The sequence below is a fragment of the Lepidochelys olivacea genome (assembly GCF_965140295.1).
Source record: "Lepidochelys olivacea isolate rLepOli2 genome assembly, chromosome: 8".
Taxonomy (NCBI): Eukaryota; Metazoa; Chordata; order Testudines; family Cheloniidae; genus Lepidochelys; species Lepidochelys olivacea.
Genome location: NC_140418.1, coordinates 63,366,789 through 63,380,440, shown reverse-complemented (window position 1 = coordinate 63,380,440; position 13,652 = coordinate 63,366,789). Strand labels below are relative to the sequence as shown.

The 13,652-nt window shown below is 40.0% G+C and overlaps 1 protein-coding gene across 5 annotated transcripts in view; it reads left to right on the top strand.

The window, feature by feature from the left end:
* KCNT2 (potassium sodium-activated channel subfamily T member 2) overlaps positions 1-13,652 on the top strand; it is a 286,784-nt gene that overhangs the window by 266,156 nt on the left and 6,976 nt on the right. For 3 of the 5 annotated variants that reach the window (XM_084637878.1, XM_084637876.1, XM_084637879.1), the window contains 2 exons: positions 2,584-2,604; positions 4,052-4,352. In XM_084637878.1, coding sequence (XP_084494004.1) covers positions 2,584-2,604; positions 4,052-4,352 — 322 coding nt within the window. The remainder of the gene's footprint in view (positions 1-2,583; positions 2,605-4,051; positions 4,353-13,652) is intronic. The other 2 variants (XM_084637877.1, XM_084637880.1) reach the window with 1 other exon arrangement.

The window sequence follows — 13,652 nt, the reverse complement described above, 5'->3', positions numbered from 1 at the left end:
AGCCGAGAGTGCTAAAGGAGTTGGCGGATGTGACTGCAGATCCATTGGCCATTATTTTTGAAAACTCATGGCAATCCGAGGAGGTCCCAGATGACTGGAAAAAGGCTAATGTAGTGCCCATCTTTAAAAAAGGGAAGAAGGAGGATTTTGGGAACTACAGGCCGGTCAGCCTCACTTCAGTCCCCAGAAAAATCATGGAGCAGGTCCTCAAGGAATCAATTCTGAAGCACTTAGAGGAGAGGAAAGTGATCAGGAACAGTCAGCATGGATTCACCAAGGGCAAGTCATGACTGACTAATCTAATTGCCTTCTATGACGAGATACCTGGCTCTGTGGATGAAGGGAAAGCAGTGGACGTGTTGTTCCTTGACTTTAGCAAAGCTTTTGACACTGTCTCCCACAGTATTCTTGCCAGCAAGTTAAAGAAGTATGGGCTGGATGAATGGACTAAGGTGGATAGAAAGCTGGCTAGATTGTCAGGCTCAACAGGTAGTGATCAATGGCTCCATGTTTAGTTGGCAGCCGGTATCAAGTGGAGTGCCCCAGGGGTCGGTCCAGGGGCCGGTTTTGTTCAGTGTCTTCATAAATGATCTGGAGGATGGTGTGGATTGCTCCCTCAGCAAGTTTACAGAGGACACTAACCTGGGAGGAGTGGTAGATACGCTGGAGGGTAGGGATAGGATACAGAGGGACTTAGACAAATTGGAGGATTGGGCCAAAAAAAATCTGAGGAGGTTCAGCAAGGACAAGTGCAGAGTCCTGCACTTAGGACAGAAGAATCCAATGCACCGCTACAGACTAGGGCCCAAATGGCTCGACAGCAGTTCTGCAGAAAAGGACCGAGGGGTTACAGTGGACGAGAAGTTGGATATGAGTCAACAGTGTGCCCTTGTTGCCAAGAAGGCCAATGGCATTTTGGGATGTATAAGTAGGGGCATTGCCAGCAGATCGAGGGACATGATCATTCCCCTCTATTCGACATTGGTGAGGCCTCATCTGGAGTACTGTGTCCAGTTTTGGGCCCCACACTACAAGAAGGATGTGGAAAAATTAGAAAGAGTCCAGCGGAGGGCAACAAAAATGATTAGGGGACTGGAACACATGACTTATGAGGAGATGCTGAGGGGACTGGGGATGTTTAGTCTTCAGAAGAGAAGAATGAGGGGGGATTTGATAGCTGCTTTCAACTACCTGAAAGGGGGTTCCAAAGAGGATGGCTCTAGACTGTTCTCAGTGGTAGCAGATGACAGAACAAGGAGTAATGGTCTCAAGTTGCAGTGGGGGAGATTTAGGTTGGATATTAGGAAAACCTTTTTCACTATGAGAGTGGTGAAACACTGGAATGCGTTACCTAGGAAGGTGGTGGAATCTCCTTCCCTAGAAGTTTTTTAAGGTCAGGCTTGACAAAGCCCTGGCTGGGATGATTTAGTTGGGGATTGGTCCTGCTTTGAGCAGGGGGTTGGATTAGATGACCTCCTGAGGTCCCTTCCAACCCTGATGTTCTATGATTCTATCATTATTTGTTCTACTCTTTCCCTTTTCCCCTTCCCCTATGTTTCTGCTATTGCTTTCCCAGAAAGAGTTAAAATGATGGAAAAGTTAGCAAAATAGTAATTATTAAATTCAATGTGCAGATGACAATATTTTTGGAAAAAAATTGAACAATTCTGCTTGGATAAAAATATGTGGACCAGGAATATAATTCTAAAACTATATAGTTATACAACACTACACTACAATTAAAGATAACTTCTGAATCTAGTAACCAACAATAATGAATCAGTCTAAGGACCAATGCTGTTTAATATCTTTGTAAATGAGATAGAATTAAACAACATCAGATAAATAGCCTGATAAACATTTGTGTGATAAATGTCTCCTTCATTCAGTTTGCCAGCATGATATTATGGTCCCCGCCATACAACAATCATTGTGTGTTATGATAGAGATTCTGTTAAGTTGTTCAGTTTGCCAAGTAATATTCTTGTTCTTAGACAGCAAAAATGTTTTATATACAAAATTTTTGACATGCAAAAAGTATGTTCTTTCCTAAAGAACTACCAGAACTACATTTTGTTTTTTAAGAGAAAAGGGATGTGATGATATAATGATGTTACCTAGCAAGGAGCTAAACACGCATATTTATACAAATACAGTCTGTAGGAGATAGGCGCATTAGCTTTTGGTAAACTTGAGGTAATGATCACTGCCAGTAGCAAATACAAGAAAAATGAACATTACTAGTGAGTTGAATACTACTTACCCCTTCAACCTTTTGCATTACAGTCCGTACTTCATTTCACTTCTGTGTTATTAAAATCATTATGATTTAATGCAGGATATATTGACAGTTTCATCAGATAAATTTCCCGTGAGTCAGATTAAAAAGCATAATGTATGCACAGTCATTAAGTGATCTGTTCAAATGACAGAACTTTAATTTAATCCAAAATTCCATTCAGAATAAAGCAAGCATCAGCCCATATTTATTATCTGTGATTGCTGTTCAATGGTTCGTGTTTGTTCCTGTTTACCCAATGTTGTTTAAATTGTGTTTGTTTTCTTTTTTCCTCCCTTTGTCAGTCACGAGAAATGGCTTCGCAAGTAAGTGTTTGTTATTTGTCTCCGTTTCCCCAGTGTTGACCCCAGTGAAAGTAACCCTGACCAGTTATGGAGAGAGGACGAATGAGCTTAGAATCAATGTGTGCAATTAGAATGTTAGAGCAGTTCAGGGCAATTGAGGGTCTCATACTAGTGTCATTTCCCTTAACATGTGCAAAGGCTCTCCTATAATTACATATTGGAACAGTCTTCTACGCAAATGATCAAGCATTTCCATAAAAGTCATAAACATTATGTCAAATTATAGGTATTTGAAATATACTTATGCACAAAAGCATTAACTCGAAAGCTTGTCTCTCTCATCAACAGAAGTTGTCCATTAAAAGATATTGCCTCAGCCACCTTGTGTCTCTAGTATCCAGGGACTGACACTGCAACAGTGCATGAGAAAAAACAGCTTTCCTATTGTCATCTTTCTTTTTCTGTGGTGTATTAAACAGCATGCTTGTTAAAATCTTTCAGTCAGAGAGTTATGTCTATATGAATCTTCCATACTTCAGCAAATTATCCCTGCTAAAGGCCTGCACATTTTGAGCAATTAAGAGCATATAAAAAGGCATTCAGTGAGGAAGCGGATAAGTCTTTCTTCAACAGGCAAGACACATTCCATTCAGTTCATTGAGATAGCGTTCATATATTCCAAGACCAAAAGGGACAACTGTGATCATCCTGTCTGACCTCCTGCATAACAGACCATAGAACTTACCCCCAAATATTCCCTAGAGCAGATCTTTTAGAAAAACATCCAATCTCGATTTTAAAATGGTCGGTGATGGAGAATCCACCAGGACCCTGGGTAACTTGTTCCAATGGTTAGTTACATTCACGGTTTAAAAATTATGCCTTATTTCCAGGATGAATTTGTCTAGCTACAACTTCCAGTCATTGGATTGTGTTGTACCTTTGTCTGCTAGATTGAAGAGCTCATTATTAAACATTTTCCCCATGTAGATACTTATATAGAGTTATCAAGTCACCTCTTAATCTTCTCTTTGTAAAGCTAAATAGGTTGACTTATTGGAGTTCAAATAGTTTTATTCCTGGATTCTAAGAAATAGAATGTCATTGAATTCCTATTAAAAATAGGCATAGAAGCCTCATGTTTAGAAACAGAATGACAAGAAGCACTAACTAATGCTTATCTTCTCTTACTGTTGGGGAAATGTAGGAACATATTTATATCAAGCCATAAATGGTCTATATAACACTGTTCCAAGGGCATTTAAAGAAAAAGACTGCCCGTTCAGCAGGCCATGCTGAACATTAATGTGTTCTTAACTCTATTGACTTGAGTGTGACTTAAGCATGTGCTTAACTGCATTGCTGAATTGGAGCTGAAGGAGGAGACAAAAGAAAGGTCTCCGATGATTTCTTTGACAAATCTATTTCCTAAATCCCCTAATTTTTTTATGTGATTTTCCCTTTGAAGTCTCAAATCTCTATTAGTGTTGAAGAATGGGAAGACACCAAAGACACAAAAGAACAAATAAACAACCGCAATAACCATCGTAACTCCACATCCAGCGATCAGTCAGATCATCCCTTGTTACGACGGAAGAGCATGCAGTGGGCCCGACGGCTGAGCAGAAAAGTGCCAAAGCACTCCGGCAAAACAGCGGAGAAAATAAGTCAGCAGCGGATGAGCCTTTACAAGCGGTCTGAAAGACAGGAACTTGCTGAACTTGTGAAGAACAGAATGAAGCACTTGGGACTTTCCACAGCAGGATATGGTATGACTATTATTATTGTCTAAGATCAACCTAATTTTATTTCATAAAACCAGAGGATGCCATGGGTGAAGTACAAATATAGCTGGGTGCAAAATTTTGAAATTCATAATTGATCAAATTTCTCAGAGTTTTGATCGAAAAAGGGGGAAAATATGTGAAAAAATCTTGAGCCTTTTCCAACCAGCTCTAGTTCTGGTTTGGGTTTAATTCAATCTCTTTTTAGATGGGATATTATAAGGCAGTTGAACCAATTGGTACTGCTATTACTACAGGACATGAAATCAGAAATGAAAACTATTTTCTCCTGTATTGGGGGCTCATTATAGAGATGATCACATATAACATTATCTTTATTCATGTAAACAGATGGTGACAGAGTTGTAAATTTCTTACACTTTAAAGGGTTTTCTTTGTTTTTTTTTAATTCCTGCAGGATATATCATCTTTCCTTTGATTTTTAAAATAAGATGGGAAACATGCCCAATGTGCTCACATCACATTTATGAGTGATGCATCACGAGGTCTATGCTTCAATTTTTTTTTCATCCCCTCCTCTGTTTTTCAAGCTTTTTAAAAGCATATAAAAAATCTGTTTAATACATATGGCACTGTAGCACACTTTGAGGTTTATTGGACATCTGTCCAGAGATTTTAGCACAAGAAATCAAGTCATTCAGGAGCCTAAAAAGCTAGACCATGATTCACAGCTCAAAACTTCTCTCTTAGCCATTGGCAATAACTTTGGAAAACAGGTGGCAATTTGTAGCACATCAGAGCCAACTTCCTTTCAAAGCTGAAAAACCCACTGCATGTCCTTTTCTGATTTTATTTTGATTAATAATGAATCCAGTGTTGGGAGAACAACACAGGATTGAACATTAGCTCATATATCATTGTTTGCCCAATATCTGGATGAGTTGGGACATGATTTTCTGAATTGCATGGTTGCTAAATTTGCAACACATCTAGTCATTTTTCAGATAATTAAAACCATCTTTCATGTTCAGATGGATTTAGGGAGTGCCAGCTGGATGGAACCTAACTCATTACATTTTGGGAGCCTTAAGTAAAAAGCCATTTGTGAGTAGAGATGGCATGCAAAAGTTACAGGAACAGCTGCTGTCCTTACATATAGGTTTATTGAAGGGGTCAAGTGTGAAATAAACTACATTTACACCACAGCAAATTCCTATTAATCAATTTCCAAAATAAAGATAAGAGGATCAATACAAGGTTTTACAAATTATGTTGAGACTTTTGCTATACTAGCTAATAGATGATTCAAATATGACCCAGCATTCATAAAGAAAATTTCCATCCTGGATCCTTTTGGTACATCTTTGGTATTGTATTTAATTCAATTTTATAACAGGTTCTTATTTCACCCTCATGACACCAATATCTGAGTGTCTTCAAATAGTGTATGAAGCAACATGACTGACATCTATCACATGTGGTTCGTTTTATCTCACATCCTCTCTTCAGGGAGGAATTGTGTGTGAAGTGGAGTGGTTTATTTTTGCAGGGTTTGCAGTTATTTTTTTAAAATGTACATGCTTCTATGTATTTATGGAAGAGAAGGCATAATCAAAGATATGCACTGTAAAGCTTGCACCTGGAGCAGAAGTTGGTGAGGTGTGTGATGATGAGATTTGTGATGGTCCTTAGTTTCAGTGGGAGTTTATACCCCTTCATACTATTTGTACTTAAAGATTAGAAGAAACTTAATTGTGACACCTGGGAAAAATGAGAGATGGTTATAACTCAAAGTTTGTGTCTTAATTTGAATTTTCCTTAAAGTGTTCTTCTGTGCTGGGAAGTTATCACAGAAATGGTATTGTGGGGGATTCCCTGTTTATTGTTTCTCAAGGTCAAATATGATCAGTTCACAATGTTTTATTTGTGAACTACAAGCCTGCAAACTCTGCCTGGGGTCTGAGACTCAGTGTGGGTTCTTTTTATCTTATCCATTGCCAGCAATAAATATTGTGCAATCGGAACTTAACAATTCTACTGACTGTATCCAAGACAGAAGAGACTCCATCTTACCCTCTGTAGCAGGGCTTCTTCTCTGCCTCGGTGGGTCCTGCACTTCTTTCTAGCGGTAGGTTAGGATAGCATCTTGTCTCTCAGAATTCCCCCCTCCCTACCCCATTTGTAGTGGGCAAGGAAATTCTGTCTCCAATCAGCCTTCCCATTTCTGGGCCTGCTAGCCCTCACCGCTTCACTAGGGCTTCTGGCTTCCTCGGTGGACATCCAGTGAGAGGAAAAAGGGGTGGGGGAGCCCAGTCCCATCCTCTATTCCAGGCCCCAATCCAGGAACCCTACAAGTAGCAGCCTCAGGCTGTCAGTTCCCAGGAAAGCTGTCAGCTTCCCCAGGTTACTTCCCCACACCCCTTGGCTTATTGTCTCCACTTTGCTTGGGCGGGGTTCCTCCCAACCCTCCTGCCAGGGGTGGGGGAGAGCCCCTAATCTCTGGTAACCCTTCCAGGCATGGCAGCACCACACCAAACACATGGCTCAGTCTCTCCCCTCTGGTAGACCTTTTCTTCAGGTGTTTGGTGTTTCTCCTGTTTAGGGTAGGGTCTCTCCCCAAATTCTATACCTGTGAGGTTTTCCCCTGGTCTTTGTCAACTACCACACCGCTCACCTTCACTCTCACAACACCTATCACCCACCCTGACTGGTTGGGGGGAAGGCTTTTAACTTGTTCTGGCAGGTACTTAATTGGCTCCAGGTGTCCTTATTAGCCTGGAGTAAGCCCTGCTCAGTTACCAGGGGAAGAGGGACCTACTTATACTGAGGCTAATATCTTCCTTCCTGCACTCTCCTGTAGCTGTCTGGCCTGACCCTGTCACACCTCACATTAACTGTATTAGTTCTGCAGGGCTAATAAGAGTAAAACCATACACATTATTTATAGTAAGGAAAAACAGCTATGCCTTCTAATATAGCCAGTGACAGGTCTATTGAGTGAAAAGGTGCCATTTTTACATAGTCTGTTTTCAGAAGGAAAGTTTTTATCCAGCGTTTTGGATCAGGCCTGTCTATTGGAAAAATATAAAGAGATGTTGACAAAAGAAAGTACTTGTCTTTTTCCCCTAACACAGCAAACACAGATTGCTGAGGGGAGAGAAGGGCGAACTAACCAGAAATAAGGATGATGTTGCTTTTGCTATTTCAATCAGCTTTTTCACCAAACTATGGTTTAAAAGTGATATGTATGTAGTTTTCTCCCAGAACAGAAAAATCTAGCAGCCACACGGCTGGGAGTATTCTATACGTTGCAATGAAAATAACACATTTTGACATTGTGAGAAAATCTATTGAACACTGGTTTCTGAAATGAAAAGGATGGTCTGTCTTGATCAAAATTGCTGTCATGTATTTGATTTTTCCTCCCTCTTTCCAATATGTACACAGCCAACATTACAAGACAGCTGGGAATATTGTTACTAAACAATAACACATCTTGTTTGTTAGAATATAGAATGATTGACGTTTCTAAAGGTACAAGCATGACAACTTGTCATCCAAATGAAACTACTTCTACAGATGCTGATGGTTTCTGACCCTGATCATGACTGGTGTGTGTACTGTCCCTTGCAGTTAAGAACAGAATGGTGAAAATGAGTCTTTTCTGGAGATTGGGAAATAAATGACTGGAATGTTAGGCAAGGCTTCGGTTATATGTTAGCCCCACTCATACATATGAGCATGCACATGCATGCAAAACACACACAATCTAAAGTCTCAGAGCACCTATACATGCACACAGAAAGAAGTCCACAAATACAGATCTGTCTCTGCCCCAATAGTAGGAGGAGTCACCACTCTCCCTTGTCCTTTCACTGCATGCAGCCTTTAGAAATTGGAGCTCTACTTTTTGGGGAAGGCTGGGATGTTACAAAGACAGGAATACTTCTGACAATCAGTGATACCTCTACTGCATTAACTTTGGCACAGAGCGCTCGTGTACTGTGGAAGCCCAACTGGTAAGAAAATAAGTTGTATAATTTCAACCACTCTGTTACTTTAATAAAAAGTCAGTAATTAGAGTTTCCAGGGGCAGCAATGGATGGAAGGAGTTACTAGAGCCAGCGTGAGGTTCAATAGACTGCACAGTTGCTGTGGAAGCACAGGGTCTTTGTACAGATGGCTCTTGGCTTCTAGTATGTTCCCAAAATAAACCCTGGCACCCAACAGAGGCCCTGGGAGGAAACTTCACAAAGAGAACCTTTCCAAGATTTCATCCCTATAATGGAGATCTTACCTTGCTTTGTGCAAATGGGGCCTCTGCCTCATTTTTGCCCTCACTATAAATGGTTTAGTCCTTCCACTAAACCAAAACATCTCATCTTCTGTCATAATGAAAGTTCAAAACAAAACCAAGAGTCCAGTCAGAGTCCAGACCACTTCATCACCCCCTCTTTCTCCCAATGATATGTATGTTTTTGGACCTTCAATCCAGAAGAAAGGAGAGGCACTTCTTCCCACTCGCTGCTGGAAAACCCAGCCTTGGGCCTTGAGAAAAGGAAGTGAGAGCCTGGTTCCATTATCTAAGCCCTTCTCTACCTCCTTGTCCAGGGTTTGTCCTCTGCTTGCTCATGGGGTTCCACTCTCTCATCTGATCCACCAGCAGTTAAAAAAAAAAACACCGTAACCAAAAACAAAAACCTCCCCTTTTCATGAGTCCATTTTCTCTCCAGCTGCCTCTCTACATGGATCCTTCTCAAAGGTAATTTAGATCCACAACCTGTTCCCCCATAAGCTCACTCTGTTCTTGGGTAGGAGAGGTCATATAAGCCACTTCTCTTCTCAGCATTCATTGTCAGCCTGTAACTCATATGGTCCCTCTGGAATGCAAGAGCTAAAATCTCTCAGTTCTGGGCAGAATCCAGGCACAAGGTAGCTCTGGAACCCAATTTAAGGCCCAGTGTACCCTGTGCAATCCCCACAACCCTTCCTCAGATTTTCCCCCTGGGTGGCATGATTTGGCACTTGTTTGCTAGTTAGATTTCTTTCTAGTAGGGGAAACTTCAACAGATTCCTTATCATTTAAAAAAAAAACAATCCTTTGAAAGTGAGTAGTTGATTTAATTCTTGTCAATAAATAAAATTAAATGGAGGGCCCTGCCCCTTTAAGAATCAGAGGCCTGGAGCTGGACAGTCCCATCCATTTAGCCCTGCCTTCCACATCTGGGATGTGGTGTGGGATTTAATTAGTAGAACCAGCTTTGTACAGAGAAGCTGATTCCCCTATAAAGAGCAGCAGGAAGCTGAGGGAACTACCTACCTACACATACCAAAGTAGAGTGAGATTTCAGGAAGCTGAGGGAACTGACTACCTACACACACCAGAGTAGAGTGCTATTGCAACAGAGGTTTCCCAAGGTAAGCAATGGCTGTGGGGAGTGAGTAGGCTCCAGAGGGAACCTGGAGTAGGTTTTATGGAAAAGGTTTTAGGCAGGGAGGGCCTGGGAGGTCTCCAGCGGGACAGACTGGGACTAGGGGCTTGATGAGGATTTGAGCACTTTATTTTGGGAATGACTTTATTTTAATAAATTCAGACCCAAGGATGGATGTTGCTGAATGAGAGAATTGTTGTTTTGAAATTTTGATTGAGAAAGCCCTGAAAAGGGGAACTTTGGTAGGGGACTGCTTGCAGGGCTGCCATAAGCGGGTGTTGACTCTGTTACACAGTGTCTAGTGTTCGTGAACAAAGGTCACTCATTAACAGTATCAGAAGATGCATGCAGGAATGAAGGGGGTCTGGGAACTAATGTTGAAGCTTAAAATAGGCCCAGAAAGATTCTAAGCAAGACTTTCATAATGCTCTTCAATTAAGAAAAAGCTATCTTAAAGAGTGGACTTTTACCCAGCAGTAACCTTCAGCTGCTGTTATACATATGTTGGTAATCTTAACCACAAAATGTAAAAACTGATGTTATGGATATTTTAACAAATATTAACCACAAAATGTGTCAGGAAGTATCCTAAAAGAAGGAAGAGTATGAGCAAAAATGGAAGAAACTGATAGGGATTATACTGATAACATAGGAGAAAAACAAAAAGCATAACTACCCTTGAAGATAAGTAAGTGAGATAATCTGCAGGCTAGCTGGAGACTGTCACAGAACTACAGACTAGATCTTCCACAGCTGTTAGTTACTGTACACCTCTCTCTCACTTAATTTCATGCCTCAGTTCACTATCTATAACATGTGAATAATAATTCCTTTCTCTGACTCTCTTGGTCTTATCTAATTAGATTGTAAATTCTTTGGGGCAAGGGCTGTCTCATACTATGTGTTTATACAGCACCTAGCCCAATGGGGCCACAGTTTTAGCTTGAGTCTTTCGCTGCTGCTGTAATACAAATAATAAATATCCCCAGTTTGATCCCTGGATAATTATCCACACTTTCCATTGACTTAATTGGAGTCACACAAGTTTATCTGAGGGAAGAATCAGGCTCAAATATATTTTCTGAGAATTTAAAAAAGAAAGGAAGAACCCACCAACTTTTCATCCATGACAGGGAGTTAAAGCAGAAAATTATATTGCTATAATCTTGACTCATATTCTTATGCAAGCCAAAGGAAAATTCTGCATATGGTGGATACTTGCCTTTACTTTTTTTATTTTCTTTTTCTGAAATTTTGTTTTCTTTAAAATCGCAGTTGAAAGCCAACATTAATGTTCATTTCAATATTCAAATTGAGGAAGACAATATGTGAAACTACAGAATGGAAAAGGTTTGATAGGTAAGCACACTCCTCTTCAGCTAATTACATCTATTTGAGCCATTTCTAATTTAGAAATTTCCATTACAATATTTTTTCAGACAAATGTCTGTATTTTGTTATAAAGAGAACCTCTCTTTTGGCAACCCCATTAATGGTCTCATGCTGCACAAAACATTACTGTTCTATGTATTTATCCATCTGCAAAACTGAGATGCCAAATCTTACTATACTTGTTGCTTCATCACTCCAATTCCACATAAAGTTCTCGGCCTTTAAGTCCTGAAGATCCATCCTTTCTCTCTCCCCACCACACCCCAGAATTATCCCTCTAACAAGACTTTTGCTGCCCACTAAGAAATGGATAGGAACCCTTTTGTAGCCCTGTTCATTCAAACAGCCTGAGGAAGCCAAGACTCCTGCCTCTTTAAGCATTCATTTTCTATTAATCCAGGGAACAAGGATCTACAAGTAGGACTCAAACAACATCCTCCCATATTAGAGACACAAGGTGGGTGAGGTAATGTATTTTATTGGACCAACTTCTGTTGGTGAAAGAGACAAACTTACACAGATATCATCTTCAACTTCTCACTCTCTCACCAACAAGAAGTTAGTCTTATAAAAGCTATTACCTCACCCACCATTCCTCTCTCATACCCTGGGACCAACATGGCTACAACAACACTGCAAATCCTCCAATAACAGTATAGATAATTAAGACTCTAAATTTCAACTGATACAAGCACCAGCATCTTTATACTAGTAACTGCATTCACACTAGGAGTTTGTATCACTAATTATATTGTTTTCCAAATATATAGAATTATAGTGGTATAAAAACTGTGTGTGGATAACCCACAGAGAAATCATGCTGGTCTACCCACCACATCCGATGAAGTGAGCTGTAGCTCATTAAAGCTTATGCTCAAATAAATTTGTTAGTCTCTAAGGTGCCACAAGTCCTCCTTTTCTTTCCACCACATTTAGTGACACATATGAGAATCCACCAACTCACAGAGTACTATATATATTACATTAGCAGCGACTTTGGGAATCTGAATATAAAACCTACCCAGAACCAGGGTGTCTCTGATAATTATCATTTCATAAAAGTACATGTATTCTTTCAGAATGTGAAATTTTCCCCTTAAAACAAACAAGAGTGAACTCAGCACAGAGCAAACATTCCTTATCTACGTATCTTGTAAATACAAACTTGTTTCATTTGGAATACTATTTTGGATAGGTACTAAAATCAAACAAAACTAGAGACAGCGATCTAACAGATACCAGAGGGCAGTGTGTGACATTGGGGGTGGGGGGGATGGGCTTTTTGGATAGAACATGTTCCAAGCTCCACTGTCAGTCATCATTTGTGACGGGGTATTATAAGAAATGACTAAAAAATAATGAGCAAAAAAACCTGACTCCTACTTATATTAGCATTCACCAATCAAGCCAACTATTTTTTAACTAATTGGCAGCATATGTCCCTGCTTCCTGTCAAGTAACATATGCATATGCTACAAGAAAGACACTTTCATTAAACAGAAAATTATGTTGTATAAAGAACTGTCTTGAGAGTGGCAAATGTAGAAAATAGAGGGGAAATCATTTAAAACGCTGGTCATTTCCACAGCCAGCAGTCAGCTTGTACAACTGTCTGCATTCTAACGTTTCACATTCAGAGAAACAATATTTCTCATCCAGATATTTCTCATCTCCGGCTAAGTTCATTTATCCTACTTTAATATGAAAAAGTTTCAGATCTGAAACCAGCTAAAGAATGTTTTTACCAACATTTACAATGAGAATAAATACATTTCAAATCAAAATAATCTTAAGAGATGGTAAGATATTCTGCAGTTACAAACAGTGGTGTTCAGGCACCTGAATTTGCTATATGGAACCTAAGTCATTGATTTAAGTGTTAAAGCTCTGAAGAAACAGAATCCTGCTCTCAGGACTTGGGAGGCAAATGAAGTGGAAGTTATTTTCAGCTGGTTCTGTAACTTCTAATTTGTACATTGGCCCTAGTCAGGACCTTGAATTGTATCAAGTAATGGAGAGCTAACCCAGTTCTCTGAATGATGGTGCGAGAAGTTGTCATATGCCTGTTCCACCTAGAAGATTGGCTGCAGTGTTCCTAATCAGCAGCAGTTGATGTATGGTGTATCTTTGTGTGTGCTATATCTTTAGTTGTCAGCTCTAGGAACACTGAGTGTCCTTAACAAGTTCCACTGGTCTGAAATGTTTTACCAATTCCAGAGAGATTTCCTGTCTTTATGATTCCATTAGAAAATATTGTATTTTTTCAACTTGGTGGAACTATTTAAGTGGGATCATAGTAAATGTTTATACAGTATTCACCACTGTGGCATCCTAGCGCCTCAGTTTCCACATCAAAGTAATGTGTGTGGAGCACTGTGGCCATATCTTTGATTGTGAGGGGCAAGCATAATTTTATCAATTGAAGTTAGACGACCACATTTCTAGCTTCCACCACTATTCAGGTGTGGGGAGAGTTGAATGTAACTCCCAGCCTTTGCAC